Raw genomic sequence first — 23121 nt, forward strand, 5'->3', positions numbered from 1 at the left:
TACTCTAGTGTGATTTTAAAGGGTTAATATGGTGTATTTAGTAAAAAAAAAGGGTGTAAATAATGTTCATCAATCTTATGACCAATAAAAGTTAGATTTCATGGGCAAAAAAGATATTAAATCATTATATAAACACTTTTATTAAAAAAAATTGAGTTGGGCAAATAACCACCCCACGCCTAAAAGAAGATTATTAACACTCCCCGCCCCCACGCCCCAACCCAACCGCCACATTACGGCCCCACTTTATGGTAAGAAATAAAAATTAAAGGAAAAATGGATGATTAACCAACTTAGTGCTTTATTTTGTATTCCTCCACCCAACCTAGTTGAATTAATTTATTTTTGTAGCTTTATCTTAATTGGACTCGTGTAAAATAAAAATAAAAATAGAGACCACAAAAGGAAGAAAAAAAGAAGAAGATGATCTCTAGTTAATTTTGATTCCACCACCAGCCCTCCTCTCAAACAAAGCCTACAATTGCAAAACATGATTGATCCAACACCACCACATACACATTTCACATTACTCAAGCCTTCATTTGGTTTGAAAAATGTAAAAACAATATAAATCCATGGAGACTAAGTGCTATTTTTCTCAGCCCAAAGATGGGTAGTGCAACAACGGTTGTGAATTTGTGATCCAGATCAGCTGAAATTGAAAATGGATTCAAAGACACATCAAATACAAACAGAATGCACTTTGCAGGGCTACCATTCAATTCCAGGTACTGATCAGTGGTTCATTGACAGCACTCACTCCAGCAAAGACTAGCCAAAGCTAGCCAACCTTTGTCACAATCAGCAGTCATTGAACAAGTGTAAGTCAACATCACCATGTTACACAAATGAAGAATGACCAAGAGTCAACTGCTTCCCCAACGTCATGCACATTCCATCAGCCATGGCCAATTATCAAGAATCATCAGCCTGCCTCTTGATGCAAAACTTTATTGGATTCCAATTGGATATCCATTTGAGTTGAAAATATACTCAACCTTAGCCGCAGGGCATAATGAGAACTAGGAAAATACTATTTCCACTGCACTAAAAAAAATCATGGCCGGTGTTGAACATTTTCCCAAAAGATCTATTACCACCTTCACTTAAAAGGCCTCAGAAGAGTCAAGCGGATTTCACGCTGCCAACCGCCTTTGGAAACCTTTCCCTTTCTCCTACTATTTTATTGCTATGAAGAGAGAAGAAAGAAAAAGGAGTAGATGATCTCACAAAGGATATTATTAGGCTTCGGTACTTGCATTGTATCCAACATGGCCTTCACCAGAACAATTTTTCTTCTTCTGCTGCAGTATTTCGTTTTAACATCTGTTCATGCAGCTTCAGGTCATCACCGTCCTCCGCACTTCTCTTTACAAACAGATAAGGAGACTCTTCTGGCATTCAAGAAGGTGATTAAATTTGATCCCAACTCAACGCTTGCTAACTGGGTCGAGGCTTTTCACGTCTGCAACTTCACCGGGGTCATATGCAACAGATACCATCACCGTGTTGCAAACCTCAGTCTAAACAGCAAAGGACTTGTAGGAATGCTTCCCTCTTTCATTTCAAACCTCACAGGACTTCGAGCCTTAGAACTTGCTAACAATCACTTTTCTGGTAATATTCCATCTGAATTTTCCTCACTCCAACGTCTTCTTGTGCTTAGGCTAGAGATGAACAATTTGAATGGTCCAATACCAGAATCTTTTGCATTTCTTTCCAACCTGACTTTAGTAACACTTATGGATAATAATTTGAACGGTTCACTTTCTCCTTCCTTTTTCTCTAACTGCACTTTGTTGAGAATTATAGATCTTTCCGACAACTTTTTCACAGGAACAATTCCAAAAGAAATTGGAAATTGTGCAGGCCTCTGGACTCTCAATTTATACAACAACCAATTTACAGGAGAACTTCCTCTCGCTCTAATAAATACTTCACTGTCAAGCATAGATGTGGAATATAACCATCTTTCTGGTCAATTGCCATCATCTTTGGTAGAGAAGTTGCCCAAATTGTATTACCTCCATTTATCCTATAACAATATGGTAAGCCATGATAACAACACCAATCTTCACCCATTCTTCACTGCCCTTGGAAACTTCAGTTCCGTAGAGGAGCTTGAATTGGCTGGCATGGGCTTAGGAGGAAAGTTGACCCAATCCATAGGCAAACTTGTGAATCTGAAAACACTGCTCCTGCAAGAAAACAAAATTTTTGGATCCATTCCTGCATATATTGCAAATCTTTCTAGTCTTAATGTGCTGAATTTAACATCCAATTTTTTAAACGGAACAATTTCGTCAGAGATTAGTCGGTTGCCCAACCTGCAACAGCTCTTTTTGTCACACAATTTTTTTAATGCGGAGATTCAGGCAGCGTTAGGTCACGTACCTCGTCTGGGTCTGCTAGATTTGTCGAACAATAAATTCTATGGAACAATCCCGGAAACTATTGGAAACTTGTTGCAAGCAAAGTATATATTTCTGAACAACAACCTCCTGTCAGGAAAGATACCTCCAATGTTTGGACAGTGCAGAAATCTGGACAAGCTAGACCTGTCATATAACAGACTGACAGGCATCATTCCTCCAGAAATATCAGGTATGCATGAGATCAGGATATTTATAAATCTTTCACATAATCAACTTGAAGGGTCATTGCCACTCGAACTTAGCAAGCTAGAAAATATCCTGGAGATTGACCTCTCCTCCAACAAACTCAATGGCAGTATCTTCCCTCAGATATCAAGCTGCATTGCATTGAGGGCAATAAATCTCTCACACAATTATCTTCAGAAGGCCCTTCCAGATTCTCTGGGTGATCTAAAGAACCTCGAATCTTTTGATGTTTCAGTTAACCAGTTATCTGGAAAAATCCCAGCAAGCCTCGAGAAAAGTCGAACTCTCACCTTTCTAAATCTTTCCTTTAACGACTTCATGGGAATGATTCCCTCTGGTGGCATCTACAGTTCAGTCACAAATTTGTCTTTCTTAGGGAATCGGCATCTTTGTGGGGAAGTCTCTGGCATGCGTAAATGCCCTCAAAAGATAAATAAGGTTTTTATTATCTTTATTTCAGTCATATCTGGATCTGCATTTGTCGCAACAATATGTTGTTTGATTGCATTCCATCGCATCAAAGTACAAGTTTCTTCAGGGAAATCTGAGGAAATTCAAACAGCAGAGAAAGCAACACAGGCAGAACTCATGCACAACATCCCAAGAATTACACACAAGGAATTGCTAGAGGCCACCAGAGGATTTGATGAGCCGAGACTGATTGGGACAGGCAGCTACGGACGTGTCTACAAGGGAATTCTTCAAGATGGGACACCCATTGCAGTAAAGGTATTGCATTTGCAATCAGGAAATTCAACAAAGAGTTTTAACAGAGAATGCCAAGTTTTGAAAAGGATTCGACATAGGAACTTGATACGGATTATAACAGCATGTAGTCTGCCTGATTTCAAGGCTCTGGTTCTTCCTTACATGGCAAATGGGAGTTTAGATAGCCGTCTTTATCCTCATTCCAGCACAGGTATAGGCTCTGGCTCTTCAGATTTGAGTCTCATCCAGAGGCTGAACATTTGCAGTGACATAGCTGAAGGGATGGCCTACCTGCATCACCACTCCCCAGTTAAGGTCATACACTGTGATCTCAAGCCAAGCAATGTTCTTCTCAATGATGACATGACAGCTCTGGTTTCTGATTTTGGGATTTCGAGGTTGGTTATGACTGCTGGAGGCAATGGTGGAGTGGTGGAGAATTTAGGGAACTCTACTGCAAATCTGTTATGTGGATCTATTGGATATATTGCTCCAGGTACAGAAATATATTTTCCCTCTGCTACTGCACCTGGAATATAAACAAAAAGAAAATAAATTCCTGAGAAAATTATATCTAACTTGAAGGACACAAAAATGCATGCCTATCAATTCACTATAAACAAAGACTTTATTGTTCTTCCAACTAAAGGATTTGGCTTCATTGAATTTCTTTTCTTATCACATTAATTACTTCTGCCTAAAATACTAATCAGAACTAGGGCAATTGACAGTCATTCAAAACAACAATTGCTTAGGTTTTGCCAAGTGATTTTGTAATCATGATCACGTACAACCTTCTGCCAACATATTCCCTCCTGTCTTATTAGTATTTAGGTAATTTTTATACTATTTTAAATCAACATAGCATAAGTCTTTCCTTAAATATTTGTAATGCAGAGTATGGGTTTGGATCCAACACATCAACAAAAGGAGATGTTTACAGCTTTGGTGTTTTAGTCCTTGAGTTGGTGACCAGAAAGAGACCAACAGATGACATGTTTGTTGGTGGACTAAGCTTGCACAAATGGGTGAAGAGTCACTACCATGGTAGAGTAGAGAAAGTGATAGACTCTTCCTTGGTGAGAACTTCAAGAGATCAATCCTCAGAAGTGAGAAAAATGTGGGAAGTAACAATAGGAGAGCTGATTGAGTTAGGCCTCCTTTGCACACAGGAGTCCCCCTCTACCAGGCCTACGATGCTTGATGCTGCAGATGACTTGGATCGGCTTAAGAGATACTTAAGCGGGGACACAACTACAACATTTGCCTCTTCTTTAGGAATTTCATCATCCACTCTAGGGGATGACTAGACCCATCCTGTACATTCACTAAGAGTCTATGATATCATTATGCTTTGAATTTTAACAATTTTACTGAAGCTTACCAAGATATATGCCTTATTCTTCCAGACACCAAAAGAAAGAGGGGAAAAAAAGCATCATCATCAACAAATCAGATTCGAAAATGTTAGTAAGGCAGTTTATCCAGCCAAGTCAATTCCCAATGAGAAAACTCAGGATGGAATAGAAGTTTACCTTCCTCCTAGGATCAAATCACTCATAAATCACTGACAAATGGCAATAAGAAATTTCAGTACAACTAATGACCTAAGCCTTAAACCCTAGTAAAGAGTAAACAATTCCCTTGCAAAAGGCACCCATAGTGGGCGGGGTTGGGGACAAGCAAGATGTACATAGACCTTACTCTTACATAATATGTGGAGAGGCTGTTTCTAGGGATTGAACCAGTGACCTCTAGCCTTAAATCCTAGTATCTATCATGTGAAATTTGTATGAAACCAAACAATTATATCTATCTGGCCTCCCATCAACAGAGGTCTCTCTAATCTCATTGACAAGTCGGTAAACCAATGTCTTTTTCTTATTTTCTTCCTCGACCATATTGTTCCCTCTCTTTCCCTTTCTATTTTTCTGGAGAAGCAGGAAAGAGGTTGGGTTGGAAATCAGGGCCAGTCATATAATGACTTTTATATCACATCTAGAACTATCCTGTTTAAAGGGATTGCCATCTAGTGCACTCCCCACCGAGGCTTAAATGCATAATCTAACTCCTCTCTCACATGGATAACGGCAGTATGTCAAGAACCAAGCCCAGATACAAAAAGTAGTTGAGTGGGTATTGGCCTTCCATGATGGCGACCACCATCAACTGTTAGTCCAACTGTGGTAAAACCACATAGCCAGTCAAAAATGAATAGTAATGATTTAGAACAAGAACAATAAAATAATGGATCTTCATGTCAATGAAAATCAAATTAAATAATCATAATTAAGTACCGTTCCACTCATGCAATAAAAATAAGTCAAACTTTACAGGAAAAGCTATTTAGTGCATAGTGCATACTATAAGAATGTAGGTTACCCACCTTCTATCATATGCTATTTCCATACAAGTTAATATTTCCTATTGTCTTTATTAAAATAGAGAGCCCCGCACAATTTTTATGTTTCGAAAATGTTAAAGTTACTGAAAGCGGTGACATAGGAAACCAACAAAGAGCTGAAGATGCAATGATGAAGATGAGAATGAAATCCGATTGACATTTCCAATTAGAGATTAGCATATTTCCTCTCTTTTTTTCTTCTTCTTTGTTGTACGTATGATAACAACATTTTGTTGCCACCAAAAAACATAACGTTTGGTGGTTAAAGCATATTTGTGACAACTACAAGCAAAAGGTTACCAAAATGACCTGAGCTTTAAACCTAGTATCTCCCCCTAAAACCTCCAGCATTGACTAGAATCACATTCTCATGTCCAAAAATGACGGGACAGAGAAATCTGTCATGGTTGAAGTAATTAGGTAGGATGTTGGAATAAGTTTGACTTTATAAGGAAGTCCACCAGCTATCAGCTGATGAGTGTGTTCAGGAAATATGGTGTCCAACAATCTAGCAAAATGAAGCACTTAGCAACTAAAAGCCAAAGAATTCAGCATCTTGTTGGTGTCAAATCAATCGATATATCCAAAGCATTATAATTTTATGCGTCGCATTTATTTTTAAAGACTAGATTATTTGGATCCAAAACTTTCAAAAGGAAAAATTACAGAAAACTGCAGAACATCCTTTTCTTTTTCTCTCTACTACTGCCCGGCACTTCTCCACCACAGCGAATATTTGATACTATGATTTTGGCCAATATGATATAATCTAATGCAATATCTAACAATCACATGACAAATGTTGAGGAAATATATAACTTTCTTCTTCATACATCACAATTCACAAGCAATAGTTATAACAACCTCTACTGTAGGAAAATTAATCTACATCAATCGAGCATAGATTGCTAGGGAAGGTTTTGCAAGTAGGTATGCTAACAACCTATGACTCACAGATGGTCACAAATATATGGTCATGGACAATCTTTTAACATCAAAACATATCAAAAATCATAACAGACTCAAAAGGCAAGATAACTGAGATTCTTCACCTTTCTGTTTTATTTTGTTTATTAATTTTCTAAAAACGTCATTGCAGAAGGAAATAACAGTTTCAAGTAAGTCATTTGTTATAGCCACACACATGCACCAACACAATCCATATCTAGCTGACAAGAACAAAAAGGTGGGATCTGCATCACATATCCCATTTCTTTCATTTGTTGTTATCATCATCCCAGAAGCACATAAAACTTTACAGAGTAGTCCACTATAACCACACAATTCACAACTGCAACAAAAGCAAAAGAAGAGGAATTTGCATCAAGCATCTCTCTCTCTCTTGCTTTTAATTTAATTAGACATGAACTATCATTATCACATATGCAAATAATTGACTTGCATAGGTTAGTCCAAGACAACTGCATATATTATCAGTCTGGCTAAAATTTTGATGCATTTATAATGAGAAAAACAAAGCTGCTTCCCAGGCCAAATCCAAGGCATTTTCAGGTATATTGCTTATGGTATGGACAAATGCCCATGACAGATTGCAAAATAAGTCATTTTCTTATCCCAAATTAGGAAGCTTTCCAGAGCAAGAACCACGAGAGAGCTTTCAAAAACTCTAGAAGCATTTGTCATCATACCAACTACCTGAAATGAGTTGACATTCAGTTTGCTTAATTCCCTAACCAATTTCCAGCTAATTTTCAATCCATTGGAGAACAAAATTTCTGCCATCAGCCCTGTTTGTCCTCCTCCTCATAGCTGCTCAATCTCAACAGAATTCTCAACATATCAATCTTCCCACCTTAACACTTCAACAAGTTACCTTGTTTTCATGCCGTCTGAAGACCTTTAAGACTACTGGTTCAGCTATAAATCAACTAACATGAAGTGGTGGCTTAAAAATTAGTGGAACACCAATACCATACATATAAGACGATATCTTGCTCTTCCTTTCTTTGTCCGTTTGTCTCAACAAACCCCGATCGAACTATTCCAACGAAAATCTTGATTGAAAAGATTTTCAGCCACAATTTGACTTTTGCTCTTCGACAATAACCAAAGAAGCTAGTGTGGACACATTATACATGCAAAAGAAAACAATTTACTTGCATGGAATCGTTGAAGCAACACATACCACACTTTTTTATAAGCATTATATCAAACGCATTATATGCAACCACTAAATTAGACTGGAATGCACCAACATTCTTTATCATGAAATGAACCTGTGAAGAAGGAATCGATACACTCTTCATGCTTGTCGGAATTCTTCCCCTCCAGCACAATCTCTGAGTACTTTCCTTGCGCTATGTGACGTTGTTCTTCGTCCGATCAGGTCATGCGGAGAAGACATCGTATCGTTGAAGACCTGCGAACTCCACCGGATGCGATGCTTTAGGCCCATTGCAAGCAATGGAATTCGAACTGAGCGGGCAACATTATTTGGGCTGTCTGGGCCCATGTATTTGGACATGGGCCACATGTAATAGCACAAGGTTCGTTGAGAATATCACAGGTCCACAGGAGCAACCTTAGGGAAGGCTTAAACATTAGTTTTCCTTTCCAATTGCCTAGAATTCTCAAGCTTGAATCTTCATTGGGTAATGTAATTTTTCATCACTAAAAGATTTATCAATTTTTAACTCCCAAATGCCAACGTTCCAATCTAAAAATCAAAAGTTAAAATTGTTCTGGAAATTTCTCACTGATCAAAATCTACCCATGTATGTATGAACATTTAAAAATTCCATTATCAAATTATATCTGGTCTGGTCTGGTCTGGTCTGGTCTAACCCTTCTAATGAGCAAAAATCTGATAACAAGGAACAGTAGTATTTGCTCGCATCAATTGTAAAACCAGGAATGAGAAAACTCGAAAGCTCTCCTTTATTACATTCAGACAATAATTTACATCGCTAAGCTTTTCTTAATATGAAGCTTTCTCAAGCCTCCACCATAACCATACTCTCTTATATAAGAACAATAACAGGAAACAACATAACAACATTAGCATATATGAAACAGAACATCATCTGCAACCCTTTAATCAACTTCCTCAATTTTAGGCCCAGCACCAGAACCGCCAGACCCAGCATTGCCATATCCACCACTCGGCATCTCCGCGCCGCCGCCTCCCATCGGTACGTCCCCAGCACCGCCTTGATACATCTTTGCAATGATTGGATTGCACAGACCTTCCAATTCCTTCAACTTGTCCTCAAATTCATCCACCTCTGCCAACTGGTTCCCATCTAGCCACTCAATGGCCTCTTCAATTGCCTTCTCAATCTTCTGCTTGTCTGCTGGGTCCAATTTCCCTGCAATCTTCTCATCCTTGATGGTGTTCCTCATGTTGTAGGCATAGTTCTCTAATCCGTTCTTGGCCTCCACCTTCTTTTTAACTTCCTCATCCTCTGATTTGTACTTCTCTGCCTCCTGAACCAGCCTCTCTATCTCGTCCTTGCTCAACCTTCCTTTGTCATTAGTGATTGTAATCTTGTTCTTCACCCCTGCAGTCTTGTCCTCTGCAGATACATTCAGGATACCGTTTGCATCGATGTCAAAGCATACATTGATCTGTGGTACCCCTCTTGGAGCCGGTGGAATGCCGGTGAGCTCAAATTTACCCAGAAGATTGTTGTCCTTTGTTCTTGCTCTTTCCCCTTCATATACCTGAATTAGTACTCCAGGTTGGTTATCAGAGTATGTAGAGAAGATCTGTTCTTTTTTGGTGGGGATGGTGGTGTTCCTTGGAATCAACACTGTCATCACCCCACCAGCAGTCTCAAGACCAAGACTGAGAGGTGTGACATCAAGGAGGAGCAAGTCTTGGACTTTTTCATTCCCTTCTCCGCTAAGAATTGCCGCTTGAACAGCAGCTCCATATGCAACCGCCTCATCTGGGTTAATGCTCTTGCAGAGTTCCTTACCATTAAAGAAATCCTGCAGAAGCTGTTGAACTTTGGGAATTCTTGTAGACCCACCAACAAGAACAACCTCATGAACATGAGACTTGTCGATCTTCGAATCTCGAAGACACTTCTCTACCGGTTCCATACACTTCCTAAATAAATCCATATTAAGTTCTTCAAATCTTGCTCTGGTGATTGTGGAATAGAAATCAATACCTTCGAAAAGGGAATCGATTTCAATGGTTGTCTGAGAAGTCGAAGACAGAGTCCTCTTCGCCCTCTCGCAGGCAGTCCTCAACCTCCTCAAAGCCCTGGCATTGCCACTGATGTCCTTCTTGTGCTTCCTCTTGAATTCCTGAACAAAATGATTCACAAGCCTGTTATCGAAGTCCTCACCTCCAAGATGAGTATCACCCGCAGTGGCCTTCACTTCAAAAATCCCTTCCTCAATAGTTAGCAAAGAAACATCGAAGGTTCCTCCTCCGAGATCGAATATAAGAATATTCTGTTCACCTGCCCTCGACGCCTTCTTATCCAGCCCGTACGCAATTGCAGCAGCAGTAGGCTCGTTGATGATTCTCATAATATTAAGCCCAGAAATAGCCCCTGCGTCCTTTGTAGCCTGCCTTTGCGAATCATTGAAATAAGCAGGCACAGTAATCACAGCATTCTTTATCGTCTGACCCAGAAAAGCCTCCGCAATCTCCTTCATCTTGATCAGAACCATAGAAGAAATCTCCTCCGCTGCAAATTGTTTCTCTTCGCCTTTGTACTTGACCACAATCATGGGCTTGTCACCAGGTCCAGGCACAACCTTGAAAGGCCAGTGCTTCATATCGCTTTGAACAGAAGTATCGGAGAAGCGCCTGCCAATCAAACGCTTTGCATCGAAGACAGTGTTGTGAGGGTTCATCGCCACCTGGTTCTTCGCTGCATCGCCAATAAGACGTTCGGTATCAGTGAAGGCCACATAGGAGGGAGTGGTCCGGTTGCCCTGATCATTCGCTATGATCTCTACTCGGTCGTTTTGCCACACACCCACACAGCTGTAGGTGGTGCCAAGGTCTATGCCAATAGCCTTCCCTTCCGTCTTCGCCATTGTGAAAAGAATCCGATTGAACAGAAAGTGCTCGACGAATTGACAGAGTGCTCGCTATTGCGTTTGCTGTGTTTTTGAGTTCTTCCGTTTAGTTTTTCTGTATATGGAGGCTGCGAGAGGTGTATATATATAAATTTGGGCAGGACACTGTTGCGCAGAAAATTCGAGATAGGAAGAGGCCCGAGAGTTGTAGAAACAGGAAGAAGATACAGTGAAGCGAATACTGGAGAGTTCTGGAGAAGCCGTGAGGTGTCGAGGACTTTTATGGGTGTTTGGATCAGCTTGGAGGTCAGCGGACGCAAGCAGAAGCGAGATATTTCGCAAACCGACTTTAGGAATCACACATTACGGGGCTTGGTTGGTCAGTTCAGGCTCTGGTCTTGGGCTACATGGGCCTATCCGAGAAACCAAACCATTGGTCCAAGCTTCCAACAAAAATGCAGCAAATCAAACCAATATAAATATTGAATAAAATAATTATTATAATTATTTATATGATATATTTAGGTTTAGGAAAATATTAATATTGATGTTAATTTATTTATTATGTTAATATGGTAAGATTTTATATTATGATAGTTGTAAAATAAACTGAATTTAAATAAAAAAGAATGAGTATAATAGAAATGAATATTTAAATTATTTAGAATGGTTTAAAGTATGTGATGTGTGGTGGTATTGAAAATGATAAAGATCTTAACAATTGGTATCTCAATTATCCCCGATGCTGAGTTGGATGCACAGTATCCAAGTAAATTCATGAATTTTACATGTCTCACATGATGCACATTATTCCGTAATCGGAATAATTTGAATATCAGTTGTTGGGATCTCTATCATTACTAGTGGTGGTACTATTAGACAAACTGTAAATCAGTAAATGGTGAATTTTTACTGTAAAAATAATAGAGAATTTATTAAGAAGAGTTTATGCAGATGGTCTAAGCTCAAAAGGATAAAGAGTAATATTGTTGTAATGGCATGTCATGCCTTATAATCACATTTTAATTAACCAAATCAAAATCCCTTTTAAGTAGTTTTACACATATTGTCACGCCTTAATTTAATGAAAAGATAAATGTATGATTTTGAAGGTAATTAATTTCGCTCCCTATATATAAAAAAAATTGCAGAATCAAGAGTAAAAGCCAGTGTCTGGTATTTTCAAGAACAAGAACAAGATGATGATGTGTTCTCTGAGGAAATCGATTGTGATTCCTTCTTGTGCTTAGTTTAATGGCTATGACAGTATTTCCAGCTGTGGCAGCGAAGAAAACTAAAACTAAAACCCAAACCCAAACCCAAACCCGTTATTATAACTGCTGCAATGGCTCAAGCTCATTACATATCTCCAACACAGTCTTGAAGCTCTTTGTTGGGCGTATAGGATTCTTGTTACTCTCATACTTCATGGCTTCTGCTATGTAATGGGAAAATCTGGATTACGTAGATATTATTAGTGTTCTCCCTTTTACCAATAGAGAAAGAATCATAAGAATCTGTTTCGCATCAAGGGAGGAGTGACAAATCTTCCTCTCTTCCTCCTCCCCTCTAGTCTAGTTAAGTTAATTTCCTTACTTTTCTTGTTCTGAGTACTTTTCTTTCAATAATATAATGTCATGACGATTAATCTGCATGGATCTTGACCCATTGACAACTTGTTTTGTGGAGATTTCTGTTAGATTTATTGGATCGGTTGGTGTGATGTGCTAGTAGATTGACGAGCTGTTTATGGGAGTTCTTGTAATTTGAGTTTGTTTCTTCTTCAGATCTATTGTTTTGGAGGATTTTTTTTACATGAATGGTCTTTCCTTCTTGAGATTCGATGCTACTATTTATGTTATTGGTTTGTGGAGCTGGGATTTCAACTAGAGCTTTAATTTTGTTTCATCTATACAAGTACATCCCAACATGTTAGTCTCCTATGTGAAGCGGTGGTCTCCAATCCGACCCGAGTCCGTTTATATTAGTTCTCAGCTTGTTGGATTCTATCCAACTAGCATCTTCAAGTCCAAAAGGATGACCTCTTAAGAAAGTAACCGGTCGTACTCCTTGCGACATGTATTCCCAATTTATTTTTGTTCGATGGTTCTGTATTATAATTTTACTTTTAGCAATAAAATTTCTTGCTTTACACCAAAAAAAAAAAACAACCTTTTATTGTACATTATATTGACTTATGAGTAGGCATCAACAAAGTATAGAGAGTAGAGAGAACAAGAACATAACGTGAAAGAAATTCCACAAGTGAGTGGTCAGCAGCTGCTTTGCTTTCTTAAATGTCATATATGAACTTCTCAAATAGTTTCATGTGTTCAGATTGCAAAGAGATGGCCACTGATAAGCTCCCATCACTAATCGGACTTGGCAAGATAAACGACAACCCCTCATATGCAATCCCACCAGGCCCCATAAAAATTGGCCGACCCCAACCAAAATCTGCATCATGAATCGGCAGCCTTACCCAGCTAGTTATCCCGAGATTCGGACACTGGAAAGTATGAGCCCCGCGGACAAGCTTCGATAAGTCAGGTTGCAGCTCTAGGTAATCAAGGGCCGACCTTAAGTAATCGTTGTCCATCCTTGCCAATGCGTCATGAATCTGGCTTGCTGCGTACCATGCTGGTTTTGATTGGAGATCACCCGCTACAGCAATCGGTGTGGCAGTAAAGATTACATTGCCAAAGTAACCGGGAGGCAGAGGAGGTTGCAGTCTTGACCGTCCATCAGTTGCAATGTACAATTTAGTCTCCTGATCGTCGGTTAGACCCCGTGCCCTGCACGCGGACCTCCATACATGACTGGCCAACATCTCATATGAGCTGTAGTTGACTGTATTACCACCTTCCTTGCTCTTGCCTTTGAGGGTGATAAGCTGGTCGCGAGACAACTTGAAAATGCCCACAGCTGTTGTGCTTTCAGGACCAGACAGGGGTTTTGTTGGAGCTTTCAAGGATGGAGGCTGTTGGTACTCAATGTGAGGGAATTGTGGCTGAGGTGGGTTCCGCGCTCGGAGTAGGGTGCGGTCGATGAATGGTGGAATTGTGAGCTCCAGACCACGAGCCATGTCTGACCATGTGTTCACAAAGTGAAGACCAGAAAATCCATCTGCCGCATGATGTTGCATGCCAACACCAAGGGAGACTCCCCCACACTTGAAGTATGTGAACTAACAATATTTAAAACCAAAAGCTTACATGAATGGCTGTGGAGTTTAATGCTAATATGAAATTGAAGATGATTTCAAACAACATATATAAGCTCGGCCAGTGAGGCCTAAGAAAAATATCTTTCGACCCGTAAACCTGATCAAAACACATAGTTTGAAGTTCACATCAATGGTTAAAACTCCTGTGATTCCTCAGCATCTATAGCAAATTTGATAAGACAATAATAAATTATGTAATTACTGCATAAGTAATTAATCTGAATAAAACAATAGACAATAATAAATTATGTAATTACTGCATAAGTAATTAATCTGAATAAAACAATCCATTGTAGATCATATTCCAATCCAAAACCTTTTTTTTTTTGGCAACGTGAACTCACTCAGTTGTCCGGTATTGATAAACCTCATGCCACATGGAAGATCCTACGACCTCTATGAACCGGGTCAAGGTTCAATGCGGAAAGATATCACAAGATGACATTTGCACACGCTAGGCTAAGCAATGGATCAAGGGTTCATCTTGCAAATTACGATAATGCAAACACGCATGATAGTCACGACCACTTGTGTCAAGTGCCAAGAATTACCACGGTCAAAGTTACCGTAAAGGAGCTGTTGTTTTCCAATCCAAAACTTGTTCAATCAATGGTTTGAAACAATGAAATCGGCCCAAAATATATAAGAGAGACAGTTAATAAATGCATACCTGCAACACCAAGAGAGGAAAAGAGCCTATATCGCCAGAATAATCGACAGTTGGAATGAGTTGCTTCAGCTCCATGGTGGGTGCAAAATCACCGAAATCATCAATCACAGAGTTAGTTTCAGCCAGATCCAATTGGACACCTTCACCATTGCAATTGATCTCAATACGACCATCCTCATCGCGCCTTAGCCTCCCCGCCATTGGATAGAACGGCACGAGGGCCTTGCTCAGAGCCTCCTTGAGCACTTGCGGATCGAAGAAGTTGGAGGCTCCGGTGGGTCTGTAAAAATAGACGCTAGGGGTGTGGAATCTGGGCACCACCAGGTCCACGTTGGAGTTCCACAGCCCCTTCTGCGGCGTCTCCTCCGCCGGGCGCACCATGTTCGACTCCTTAACGTTGATGATCATTTTCAACCCTCCAATGTTCGCCGCCGGTTATTGATCTGCAAGGTCATAAAGGAACAAACTTCACTACAAAACCACAAAATTGAGATAAAAATCCTTTAATGGGTACACAAGGAAGAGGAAGATTTTCTGAAATTAACCATTCGGGCATAAATCTGCCTTTGAAGGCAAGAAACAAACAAATTGAAAACCCAACAACAATGTCGCTTACCAACAAGTTCTACAGTCTATGAGAAATCAGAAAACTTATTCTTAGGCAGAGGCAGTAAATCAGTAATGGAGCATTTATACGCAAATGGGTTCCTAAAAAAAGATACTTTTTTGGCAATTTCTAATTAATCTGCCACGATAAATAAATTTGCGATTGGCTCTGATAGAAAAATCATAATTCTGTTTATGTTTGTCAAACACCCAGCCGCACTTCCTATCTAATATGATTAAACCAACAAAAAAAAAACACAGAGTTTTCTCATGGGAGATCAATTAGACCTGTTAGGAAAGAGAGCACAGTGATGAATGGCAAACGGAGTGGTAGACTTGCAGACTTAAAAAGAAGAAAGAAAATGTTTTTTTTATACGAAGTCAAGTGCCTTAATTTCAATATTGAAGATAATTTGGACAAAAAATATTACAATCCGTAACAGTTTGTAGCCAAATTAGTAATCCCAAGAAAAAAAAAATAAAACAATTTTTTATAAAATAAAATAGGCAAGGGTTGGCCTGATGAAGTCTACATCCTCACTCATTTGACCTTCAACAAACCCACCAACACCCTCATAAGATAAGATAGCAAGTTATTTTATTTCTTTTTTTTTAGGCAGATAATAAGTTTTATGTGTTCTTAGCGATTGTCTGTCTTGATAAAAAAATCCCACAAAAACAAGTTTTAAAAAGTACCCTTTTGGTTTGGGCCTCAATAAGAAGATCAAATGACACTCATTCCACCCTGTCACCAACCTGTTTGGAGTGTGTGGGAAAATGGGATCTTGATGAGAAAAGTCAATATTTTTTTATCAAGGAATAAGTTGGTGGACGTAGGAGCTGCAAAGAGAGGGAATTGGCAAAAGTTGGTGAGACGGTGACCTGAAATTTTCGAAACCTCTCACACTCAAACACTCAAGTAATCATCAACACCTATCTTGTTTGTTGGTATTCCACACAATTTTGATCATATGTGGCGTGGAGCCGTGGAGGTGGAGCCCATGGGGTTAGGTGATGATATTGTTCGGTGGCTAATTTTGTTTGTTTGGGACCCACCGTAAAATATAATGTTAATGCGGGTCCATCCAAAGGTTTGGTGAATGGTGAGGCATGAAGTGTCGATCACGTCACTCTAAAGAATGTCCATACCCCATACTGGCCGAACTGTTAAAACGGTGCCGTATTCGGTCCATGCACTGGAACTGGGATTGGACTAGCGACCGTGCAAGTTTAGATCCATTGCCCATAATGGTTTATAAACCCATATAACATGCACCATCATTATGCATAACAATCTCAATCAGAAGACTACCATACAGGGAAAATTGAGTTTTGTGTTCAATGGGTAGGTGTCTGCATTTTCTTGACAGTTATGGTATGTTCACCTCCCTATAATTGTTGTATTTTGCTCATTTGATTGAAATTATGTCATCATCTCTCTATGTAGGGATTGCATGTCCGCTTGATTCGTAAGTAGGGTACTCCCACTTCCAAAAGATCATGGGTTCTAATGGGGACGTAATATTTTCCTCAAATATATCTGGGAGGTTTATGTGGCAAAAGCAAAAACATCCCGCAACAGACAACCTTACCCTTCACGTATATAAGCATAACCATCAAAAAGCTTCTTCAAGAAGGGGGCCACGACCAATCGCCTACCTCATAACAAAATAGTGCCAGAGCAAATGTCATGTCCAGTTTAGATGCTTAAGTCAACTGTTTGAACCTCTTAACACATGTGTGTGGAAGATCCCATGTTCTAACACCCAATCTGATGCAATTTGACGTTATTTCGGCATTGGGTTTCGGCCCAATACTTAACCCGCCCATGTGATTTGTGAGTATTGCATGCGACCCATGAATTTATCATTTGTGATGGAATCCGATGAACTGTGCTTTCGGTGGTTTCCCTCCTCACCAAAAAAAAAGTGTCCAGCCATAATAGCCGCCCCTAAGAACCCAAGATGTTGAGGCCCTGGCAGAGATAGCAGCCCATGAAGTCCTAGACTGGCATAGCATGATAGCAATTAGCAACCCATGAAGCCCAACAGCCCACATAAGCCCATGACATCCGTACTCATCAAACCCAGCCTGGACCCGTGAACGCATAACAAAGAAATACGGAAAACTTTAGTCACACCCCACTTTTAACTAAAGACACCCCAATTTGAGTTGACCATCCCTCGTAAAACTCAATTGACGGGGTGTCTTTAGTAAAAGGTGAGGTGTGACTAAAGTTTTCCAAGAAACACACACAAGCTCAGCCCAACGCTACTCACGAGCTCAACCCGAATTACCTTACCCCAACAGAACCCAGTCCAAAACCCCTAAATCCAAGATCAACCTACATGAGCAATGACAACGGTGGTTCACCAAGCTTCAATGATTGTCAGTAACACTAACGCCCAAACTCCAACGTGTGGCGAACCAATGATTAGCAATTTAACACTAATCATAAATTCCCACTCCAATATCAAACCCCTTATGTTCTTATAAATTGGATACTCGTGGGAGAATTCAACACAAACAATTCGTAGAGCGGTAGAGGTATTGTCTGTTCAGGGTTCAAGGCCCATATGGTTGTCCTTAAAATGACCCTCTTGGTTGAGAGGGATTGAATATTTACTTATAAATGAAATTGATAACTTACCCCTAATCGATGTGGGATACAAAGTCTTAATAAATTGAATACTTATGAGACCATCGTATAAATTTAATTTGAAAACTTATGGTTGACTCTGAGATGAAGGCCCACGGTTCTTTTCCTTAAAAGGCCATTGTTGTTCACTCTAGGTGGGTGATGAATTGATGATAATCCACAAGTATAGTGGCCCACACCAATTAGGTGAGTGGTGACCCAAAGATTTTTTGGGCCGAGCCCATTCAAAATACACCATCTTCTCTCTTAATTATATTTCCCTCCATTTATACCTATCCTCTCGTTCTCTTTCCAAAAGCGCTAAATATACCACCCCACCACCCAAAGTGCTATAAAACATTCCATTTAGCACTCTCATTGGAGTGATATTTTTTTTAGCTTGAGATACTATTTTGGTCATTATTTTAAAAATCCGACCATGCCGCCCGATCAAATCGGAAAATCGATCACCCAATATCGATGATTCACTGGTTGAACGAGTGAACCAGTGACTTGGTCCCTTGTCCTGGTCGATGTCCAAGTCGGTTTTAAAAACATTGATTTTAATAGTTAAAACCATATAGCACCCCATTTAACATTCTCATTGGAGTTGCTCCAACACCTATATCTGAAATTTTCTTTATTATTGTAATTCATATACCGAATTTGCCAAATCTGACAAAAATTGAAACAATGCAGAATTTTTAAAAAATATTATAGACATGTATTTACAATTCTATATAACAAAGTGCAAGCATACACGTGCACAATGTACATATCAAAATTTTAGCCTAATCTCAACCATTGATTTGATCTATACATATTTCGAGCACAAGTTCAACAAAAACACCTGAGTGACACCCGAATTCCCAAACTAATAGTTGAAACGGTAAAAAAATTATGTATCATCCTGATAACTAAAGTTCAAATCTCCATCCCCATTTCAAAACACACCTAAGTGAATGCATGAGCGACACATGTGAACTCATAGACGATCTCATCCACAGCGTCTTTTTTCACAACTTATCCAGAAATCCGTTTACAAATTCCAACGACAACCGCTCCTAAAAAACAGACGCTATCCTGTCAGTTATCGGTTTTGGCTATTTTTAAACTATGACACGTCACGTTATCCGGTTCGTTATCATACGATACACGAGGTAAAATGCATCTTCTGCTCCTGCTTTTATTGCCCATCTCCGCATTAAAAGCCTACACGTCATCCCTATTTCTAAGTTACATTATATGGTTTCTCGGTTTGCCCCACTAAGTTTCTCTATTTATACTTTCACCCACTCTTAAATTTCTCAATCAACACAACTCACATACCAAGTCACCGTCTTTGGGTCACCTTATAACATGATTAATATTTATATAATGCTTCAATGATTGAATGGAACAAGTCAAAACGTAACAATCAAATATGGTTCAATGCATGCACAATAAGCCTAGACTTTATGTACAAACAAATGTTTAATTTGTAGACCTTTCTTTAAAATCAAAGATTTTAGGTTAAAAGTAAGGAGATTCCATTACCTTATTAGCAGTATTTCTGCTCTTATTTTGTCAATAATAAAATCTCACACTGCTCTAACATAATTCAATCGCGTAATTTATAGGCAAATCTCAGATTCTCTTACGTTGAAGACGCATATAAATAAAACATTGAGGGTAAAACAATGCATCCACAGTGAACCAGAGTCCAAAGAGGATTGTATCTCTCTTGCGGGTTTAGTGTGTCTTCTACGCCACTCTGACCCCTCGAAGACACGTTTTACAAGTCTAAAAACCATTGATAACTAATAACTGTTCGTGAAGAACAAATTTGAGCAGACACGTTATCCATATATAGTGAATAATAGATTCAATCTGTTTCAGCTTAGGATTTCAACATTAATGCAATGATAATAACTAATAAAGTTGTTCTATCAATGTTATCTCTAGGTGATAGAAACTATTGGTGTGAACATCATGACATTATGCCACCTAATCTCTACATCATATGTTATTTAAATATTTTGGGCATCAATAAATTTTATATTGCGGTAGATGCTTGACGGCAACGGATGAAGGTTCTTGAATTATTATTAATATAGGGAAAGAACATGTCCCTTATCTAGTGTGAACAATGAAGGAAGCTACGCGTGTAAATTACCAATATTTTTGTGGCGAATGGGGTAATATAATAAAAGCGAATATTCCAAAAATAAACCGTCCAGTGTTATTTATTTATGGAAAAACCCCTCAAAAATGCTAAATCACTGGTTCTGAATCTGACAAGAACCAAACGATAAGCGCAATGCGACATCGTATCGTTCTGATTCATTCCCCCAAAACACGGTCATCGTTCGGATAAGGACCAACCCCTTCTCCTTCTTTAAATATAGTCTCCGTTTTTGAACAGTCATTCTTATCTATTTTTTCTATTGTTATTGATTTCCTATATATTTGAAAGCTTCAAATCCACTTTTCACAAACCAAACAGACCAATTCCTGATTGATTCAGCTGGCTTTGCCCATTGTTTTTCTTCTTCGATTTGAATTGATTTCTGGGTGTTGTTGGATTGCGTTGGGTTTAAGCGAATTTTTTGATCGTTTAATGTTTGATTGATTGTCGCAATGACAACTGCTGTTGGAATTATTGGTGGAAACGGGTCGTCTTGCTCGAATTCTTGGATTAATTTGAAGGACAGAAAGAGAAGGACGATGAGAGATCGTGTGATGATTTGTTGTGTTGCCTCCTCTCCGTCTTCGGTGATGGATCCTTACAGGACTCTTCGGATCCAACCTGGAGCTTCCGAATCTGAGGTTAAGAAAGCGTTCAGAAAGCTGGCTTTGCAGGTTTGTGATTCGTTTGAATTTTTTTTTTCTGGGTTAAGATGTTTGTTATTGGTTTTGGGTTTTATTGATTGATTGGAAATTTTTTTGGTGGTTTTCAGTATCATCCGGATGTTTGTAGAGGAAGCAACTGTGGAGTTCAATTTCATCAGATCAACGAAGCCTACGACGTATGTATTCCCTTTCTCTGTATATCCTCTTTCAATTGATCTTGGATCATGATGTCTAAGGCGACTCAGTCTGGACAAGATTTTTTACACTCCAAGATTGGAGAAATAGCTATCGGCAAGTGGTTGTATTATCGTTTTACAAAATTGATTTTGCAAGAACTGAAATTTTGTTGGGTAGACCTCTAACTGGTTCAGCTAGCTAGTGGCCTGCAATCAGACACGCTCCCATCAATTCTTGGTATGGCCAGGAAAAGATATGGCGTTTGATGGGGACCACACTAATCATGACCTTCTCTTTTCCAATATTTGGATTGTCGGGGCCCAATGGGCCCTTTGAGGGACGTCGTGACAGTACACATTTGGGCCCAATGGGCCTACAGATTGATGTCATGATACAGAATTCTAAAATCATCCCTGTAACTTATGTTTGGCTTGTGATGGTATTTGCAGATGGTGATGAGTAATCTGAGAGAAGACATAGATGAGCCAAGAATGGCATATGAGCCGTGTGATCAAGGAATAGATGAGCCGATGAGAGGGATGAACGATCCAGATTGGGACATGTGGGAAGAGTGGATGGGATGGGAAGGAGCTGGAATTCGCGACTATTCGTCGCATATTAACCCTTACCTTTGAAGTAAATTGTGAATTAATCAATGTTATAATAAAAAATTAGACCCAAATATTAGTAGCTGAAGTTGGCTGCTTGTATAGGTAAAAGACTTGGGTCTAAACCCTAATGTTATTGTCAATTTCTGCACATATGATGTACGCTGGCTTCAAACTTATATCTTTGCTTACTATTGGAGATGACAAGGTTGTAAGGTTCTGCCAGAATTAAATCCAAATCCATTGCCATCGTTATCTTTATTATAGCGTAGCCCATCTTCAATTTGATAGATTTTCCGAAAGATCGATCATATTCCATTTTAGTCACTAATAGTCAAAATGTTCTAATTTGGTCACTTCAAATCAAATTCACACCATTTTGATGGTTTAGATAGAATTTGGATTAAGTCAACTTTTAGCCACTGAAAGATACTCAAGTTTCACTTTGGTCATCCAAAGATCAAACGTCCCAAGTTGGTCATCCAAAGATTTTTTTTTGATACAATTTGGATACTCAGACAGATTTCGTGAATTTTGGGCAGTCACTGGTAGGCAACCGTTAATGTGGGATGATGTGGCTTGACGACGTGAAGACTATATGTACACGTGGCATAAAAATTAATATTTTTAACAAAATTAATATTCCACCTTCCTTCCATCTCTACCCCTTTGTCTTGCAACGATTTAGCAGATTCTTCTTCTGGTTTGGTTCTCCGACCCTTCTTCTCTCTCATTTTGGTGGTTTGCTCTGAAGTTGAGATCTAATCAGATTTGGGTGGGGAGTTGGAGTCAACCGCCGGTGTCTCGGAGGTCTTCTAGTCGAACAACCTTCGCATCATCATCAACGCCGATCTCGAAGAGGACTCATCAAAGGCGTTGATTGTCTTCACGGCTGGAGCTCCTTTATGGTAAACTCGGGTTTGTGAGCCTTTAAATCCATGAAAGCCATCCTTCATGAGCTATCACGTTCGTCTCTCTTTGTATGAACCTGAGAGCAATCCCTTGTGAGCTATTAATTTGGTCCATTGTGATGTCTTTGAAACAATGATTTCATGCTTGGATTGCCTGAGTTCAACGTCTTCTTCATTGTAATTGTTTATTTAGGGTTTTTGTTTGAATTTTGGGGAAATTTTGAGATGTCACTATTTAGGTTTTTTGTTTGAGTTGGCATTTTTATTTGTTTAATCTTGACAGTTGTCATGCCACATAAGCAAAATATAATTGTTTTTATCTAGGGCTGTTACTGTTATGGTAAATTATCTATTGGTATACCATTACCGACCAATTGGTTACAGAAAATAGCAGAAGATTGGTATACCGTTACCAATTGTTCGGTATGGTAAATTTTCCGATGATTTCGGTAACGGTAACGGTAAGCAAAGTTCAAAACCGATAAATTTCCCGATTACCGACATATATATTAAATATATATTAATATTATTTTTAGTTTTAGTTTTATTTAATTATGATCATTAGATTGATTTAATTTAATATAGACCATTGATTATTTTTAGGATTATCATTTATATATCACTCGTAGCAATTTCATTAACTTTAAAGCAGCGTTTGCTACATAACAAAATGCTTTGTTGGTATTGATTACATGTTCTTCTTCTCCCTTTCCATT

The 23121-nt window shown here is 39.0% G+C and overlaps 4 protein-coding genes across 5 annotated transcripts; 2 read left to right on the forward strand and 2 right to left on the reverse strand.

Annotated features, from left to right (window-relative positions):
• Nucleotides 1-430: 430 nt before the first annotated feature.
• On the forward strand, nucleotides 431-5058 carry LOC120010852 (putative leucine-rich repeat receptor-like serine/threonine-protein kinase At2g24130). The gene is made up of 2 exons (XM_038861748.1): nucleotides 431-3825; nucleotides 4320-5058. Exons 1-2 carry the CDS (start codon nucleotides 1221-1223, stop codon nucleotides 4637-4639), a joined length of 2925 nt encoding a protein of 974 aa, XP_038717676.1. The 5' UTR covers nucleotides 431-1220; the 3' UTR covers nucleotides 4640-5058.
• A 3550-nt stretch (nucleotides 5059-8608) lies between these two features.
• Nucleotides 8609-11004, reverse strand: LOC120010850 (heat shock 70 kDa protein). The gene has a single exon (XM_038861745.1). The coding sequence runs from the start codon at nucleotides 10753-10755 to the stop codon at nucleotides 8788-8790; it is 1968 nt and encodes a 655-aa protein (XP_038717673.1). The 5' UTR covers nucleotides 10756-11004; the 3' UTR covers nucleotides 8609-8787.
• A 1888-nt stretch (nucleotides 11005-12892) lies between these two features.
• LOC120010851 (shikimate O-hydroxycinnamoyltransferase-like) lies at nucleotides 12893-15663 on the reverse strand. Of its 2 annotated transcripts, none has more exons than XM_038861747.1 (3): nucleotides 15528-15663; nucleotides 14634-15076; nucleotides 12893-13924 (listed from the first exon to the last, which is right to left on the reverse strand). In XM_038861747.1, the coding sequence occupies exons 2-3, from the start codon at nucleotides 15039-15041 to the stop codon at nucleotides 13031-13033; spliced, it is 1302 nt and encodes a 433-aa protein (XP_038717675.1). In that variant the 5' UTR covers nucleotides 15042-15076; nucleotides 15528-15663; the 3' UTR covers nucleotides 12893-13030. The 2 variants fall into 2 exon arrangements, with proteins under 2 accessions (XP_038717675.1, XP_038717674.1); XM_038861746.1 differs by lacking the exon at nucleotides 15528-15663 and adding an exon at nucleotides 15250-15517.
• Nucleotides 15664-20160: 4497 nt separating this feature from the next.
• On the forward strand, nucleotides 20161-21755 carry LOC120010281 (chaperone protein dnaJ 8, chloroplastic-like). The gene is made up of 3 exons (XM_038861039.1): nucleotides 20161-20718; nucleotides 20817-20885; nucleotides 21336-21755. Exons 1-3 carry the CDS (start codon nucleotides 20497-20499, stop codon nucleotides 21519-21521), a joined length of 477 nt encoding a protein of 158 aa, XP_038716967.1. The 5' UTR covers nucleotides 20161-20496; the 3' UTR covers nucleotides 21522-21755.
• The last annotated feature ends 1366 nt before the right edge of the window (nucleotides 21756-23121 follow it).

The sequence above is a fragment of the Tripterygium wilfordii genome, chromosome 12, assembly GCF_013401445.1.
Source record: "Tripterygium wilfordii isolate XIE 37 chromosome 12, ASM1340144v1, whole genome shotgun sequence".
NCBI classification, from domain to species: Eukaryota; Viridiplantae; Streptophyta; class Magnoliopsida; order Celastrales; family Celastraceae; genus Tripterygium; species Tripterygium wilfordii.

Bases quoted from the DNA above. Each gene is read 5' to 3' on its own strand.
- LOC120010851 (XM_038861747.1), bottom strand. From the start codon at position 15,041: ATGATCATCAACGTTAAGGAGTCGAACATGGTGCGCCCGGCGGAGGAG. The intron at 13,925-14,633 runs GTATGCATTTAT...AAATATTGTTAG, and splicing joins TTCCTCTCTTGGTGTTGCAG to TTCACATACTTCAAGTGTGG.
- LOC120010850 (XM_038861745.1), bottom strand. From the start codon at position 10,755: ATGGCGAAGACGGAAGGGAAGGCTATTGGCATAGACCTTGGCACCACC.
- LOC120010281 (XM_038861039.1), top strand. From the start codon at position 20,497: ATGACAACTGCTGTTGGAATTATTGGTGGAAACGGGTCGTCTTGCTCG. The intron at 20,719-20,816 runs GTTTGTGATTCG...GGTGGTTTTCAG, and splicing joins TCAGAAAGCTGGCTTTGCAG to TATCATCCGGATGTTTGTAG. The intron at 20,886-21,335 runs GTATGTATTCCC...TGGTATTTGCAG, and splicing joins AGATCAACGAAGCCTACGAC to ATGGTGATGAGTAATCTGAG.
- LOC120010852 (XM_038861748.1), top strand. From the start codon at position 1,221: ATGATCTCACAAAGGATATTATTAGGCTTCGGTACTTGCATTGTATCC. The intron at 3,826-4,319 runs GTACAGAAATAT...AGAGACCAACAG, and splicing joins TATTGGATATATTGCTCCAG to ATGACATGTTTGTTGGTGGA.